This window comes from Myotis davidii, unplaced genomic scaffold, assembly GCF_000327345.1.
Source record: "Myotis davidii unplaced genomic scaffold, ASM32734v1 scaffold148, whole genome shotgun sequence".
NCBI lineage: Eukaryota > Metazoa > Chordata > Mammalia > Chiroptera > Vespertilionidae > Myotis > Myotis davidii.
The window spans coordinates 4221478-4224274 of NW_006299479.1; the positions used below are offsets into that span (position 1 = coordinate 4221478).

A 2797-nucleotide genomic window follows, 5' to 3' on the forward strand; every position below is an offset into this window, starting at 1 on the left:
CGCCCTCCCACACACCCTGTACCTGGTATTCCTTGATGACCCCATTCTGCTGGGAGGGGAGCGGGGGTTCCCAGGACACCGTGATACTGCTGTTGCCTTCACCCCCCAAGGCTACTGCCACTGCCTGGGGGGGACCGCTGGGGGCTGGCCAGGGTGGAACGTGGTGAGAAGGACTCAGCCATTGCAAGCTGCCCCTCAGGCCCCAACCTCTTCCCACCCCCACCCCCACCCCCCAGTTCGAACATCTTAGGGAACTAAGGCTTCCCACCCACTTGCCTTGCTCTCCCCCCTGCAAGCCTTCCCCCTCCCACTTCCCTCTTGTCCATCCAGCAGCTCCGGCCGCCCCTTACCCTCCTCGGGCGTGCTCCTGGCCATCAAGAGGCTGTCAGCACCCAGCCCCTCCTGGCCTTGGGCTTGCACCTTGACCTGAATGCGGGTCCCCGGGGGGAGTCCTCTCAGCACAGTACTCTGCTGGCTTGGGGACTGTAGGTCCAGCACTGTCCAGCTTCCCCCATCAGGACCTGCTACCCTCCAAGACACCCGGAAACCTTGCACCAGCTGGACTGGGCCATCTACCTGCAGGGGAGAAGAGGGAGCGTAGCAGGCCCAGCCCCTCTTCCATTCACCCATCTTCCCCAGCCACTCCCTTCCCACTCTCCCCCACCCATTCTTGGAGGCCCCTATGTCCCCCGTCATTATCCCTGCCCTTCACCTCATCCCTCGGCCACACTCACAGTCCAGGACACCTGCAGGGTCCGGGGCCCAAGGACGATGGGCTCCTGCAGACGCACAGCCACTTCAGCCAGTCCCGGCTGGCCGCCCCGTGGGTCCTCTGCTGGCCTGGGTGGGTTGCTGTCTGTTGACCAAAGAGCCCGCTCAGCACGGGCCAGCAGGGGCAGGGAGTCACCACTGACAGTGTGCTGTGTCCTGCCTCTGCCCTGCCCTGCAGAGAGTCCTGCTCAGTGCTCCAGAGCACACCCAGGGTCAAGAGAGGCTGGGGGAGGGGGGACAGAGGTGGGCCTTCTAGTCCTGATAATCTACATATGCTGTAAGGGACCCGGAGTGAGGTGCCACCAAGGTGACTGAATCATTCTCCACCCCGTGTGTGTGTGTGTGTGTGTGTGTGTGCTTGTGTGAGTGTGTGTGTGTGTGAGTGTGTGTGTGAGTGTGTGTGTGTGTGTGTGTGAGTGTGTGTGAGAGTGTGTGTCCCTCAATGAGAGGGAAGCATGACCCCCTGCTTCAGGCCAGTCCCCCTTCCCCCCCATATAGACCTGGCACCACAGGAAAAAGCTGCCATGGTGCCATGGCTTGGGGGGAGGGGTGCTATGCAGTATCACATGTCATAACCATGAGCCAGGGACCCTGCCCTTACCCTGGGTGCGGACAGGCTCAGAGACGGGGCTGGGCTCACTGAGGCCCCAGGCTCCCACCGCTCGCACCAGGAACAAGTAGATGGTGTTGGGCTGCAGACCACCGACGGTGTGTGTCTCCAGCTGCACGCCATCTGCCACTGTCCGCCATGTGTTGCCAGCTGTTTGGCTGCAATGGGAATGAGGTGGCAGAGTTGTCTGAGCTAGGGACCCCCAACCTGCCTACTCCATCTCACCCATTCTCGCTGGCCCCCTACTGCCTCCTCCCCCAGGAAAGGGTACTGGCAAACCTCTCCCCACAATAGCAAAGTCCCTAAGGACACAGGGGCCCCTCCCTTGAACTGTCCAGGTTTGCATTCACAACCTTCCCTGTACCTGAAAGCCTCTATCAAGTAAGAGGTAACTGCGACCCCAGCCTGTGGGTTGGGCTTCCAGTTCAGGGTCACGCTGTTCTTGGTGATCTCGGTGACCACTGGCTGAGAGGGAGGCCCCGGAGGGGTGCTGGGTTCTGGGGGCGGGCCTGGTAATTCTCCCCAGTCGTCTGCAGTGAGGAGATCATCTTTAAGGAGAAGACTGGGAAAAGAATGTAACCTGCCGCCTTCCCAGAGGGACAGTGGAGCTGAGACAGTGCTGATGGTGGAGAGAGGGACATAGTGCGCTAACCTCTACTCACATCTGCCTCCCAAGGGCACCAATTCTATCCTCCTCCCCCTCCTCCCACTACCAAGGCCATGGCATTGGGAAGATAAAATTAGTCCCGGGGTTTGGCGGCCGAGCATTGGCTGCCTTTGAAGAATGTTTGGAGAAAGGTGCTGGCAAAGGAGGGAACAAAGGAAAAACTCACCCCGCTTCCTAAGCCAGGCACTCCACGCGGCCTCCCCTGTGGAACTCCTGGCCACACAGCTGTAGACGCCCATGTCCGTCTCCTGTAGGGGAGGGCAGAGGACTGGCAAACTGGGAGTGGAACAAGGTGGGGTGAGAGGGTACAGCCCGGCATTCGGAAGGATGGAGAGGAGGCTGTGCACTCCAGGTGGTCTGAGAGCAGATGGTTAGAAGGGAGCTAGAGTCCCAGCGGGTGCTTAACGGCAGTTGGCCATTCTCAGTGGCCTGGGCCCGGGGTGAGACTCACCTGCACGTTGGTGATGTGCAGGGTACCATTGGCCATGAGGTTGAGCTGGAGGCCATCCCCCTGCAGCCACTGCCCGTCCTTCTTCCATTGGACGCTAGGTTGAGGGTCCCCGGTCACTCTGCATGGCAGCCACACAGAGGAGCCAAGTGCCAGTGTCTGATTGGCTGGTCCCTGGAGGATGATGGGAGGCAGCCCATCCATCGAGGCTGAGAGAGGAAGAACTTGGGTACCTCAGAGGAGGATCCCAGGTTCAGGCAACCAGCTCCTTGTCCTCATTCTCTGCTCCTTCCCAGAAAGC

The 2797-nt window shown here is 60.5% G+C and overlaps 1 protein-coding gene across 1 annotated transcript in view; it reads right to left on the reverse strand.

Moving 5' to 3' along the window:
• Window positions 1-2797, reverse strand: part of ROBO3 (roundabout guidance receptor 3) — an 18153-nt gene that overhangs the window by 5294 nt on the left and 10062 nt on the right. Inside the window, exons 10-16 of the mRNA XM_015571334.1 lie at window positions 2500-2705; window positions 2215-2296; window positions 1746-1911; window positions 1373-1539; window positions 735-856; window positions 351-576; window positions 23-144 (exon numbers count right to left, since the gene is read on the reverse strand). Coding sequence (XP_015426820.1) covers window positions 23-144; window positions 351-576; window positions 735-856; window positions 1373-1539; window positions 1746-1911; window positions 2215-2296; window positions 2500-2705 — 1091 coding nt within the window. The remainder of the gene's footprint in view (window positions 1-22; window positions 145-350; window positions 577-734; window positions 857-1372; window positions 1540-1745; window positions 1912-2214; window positions 2297-2499; window positions 2706-2797) is intronic.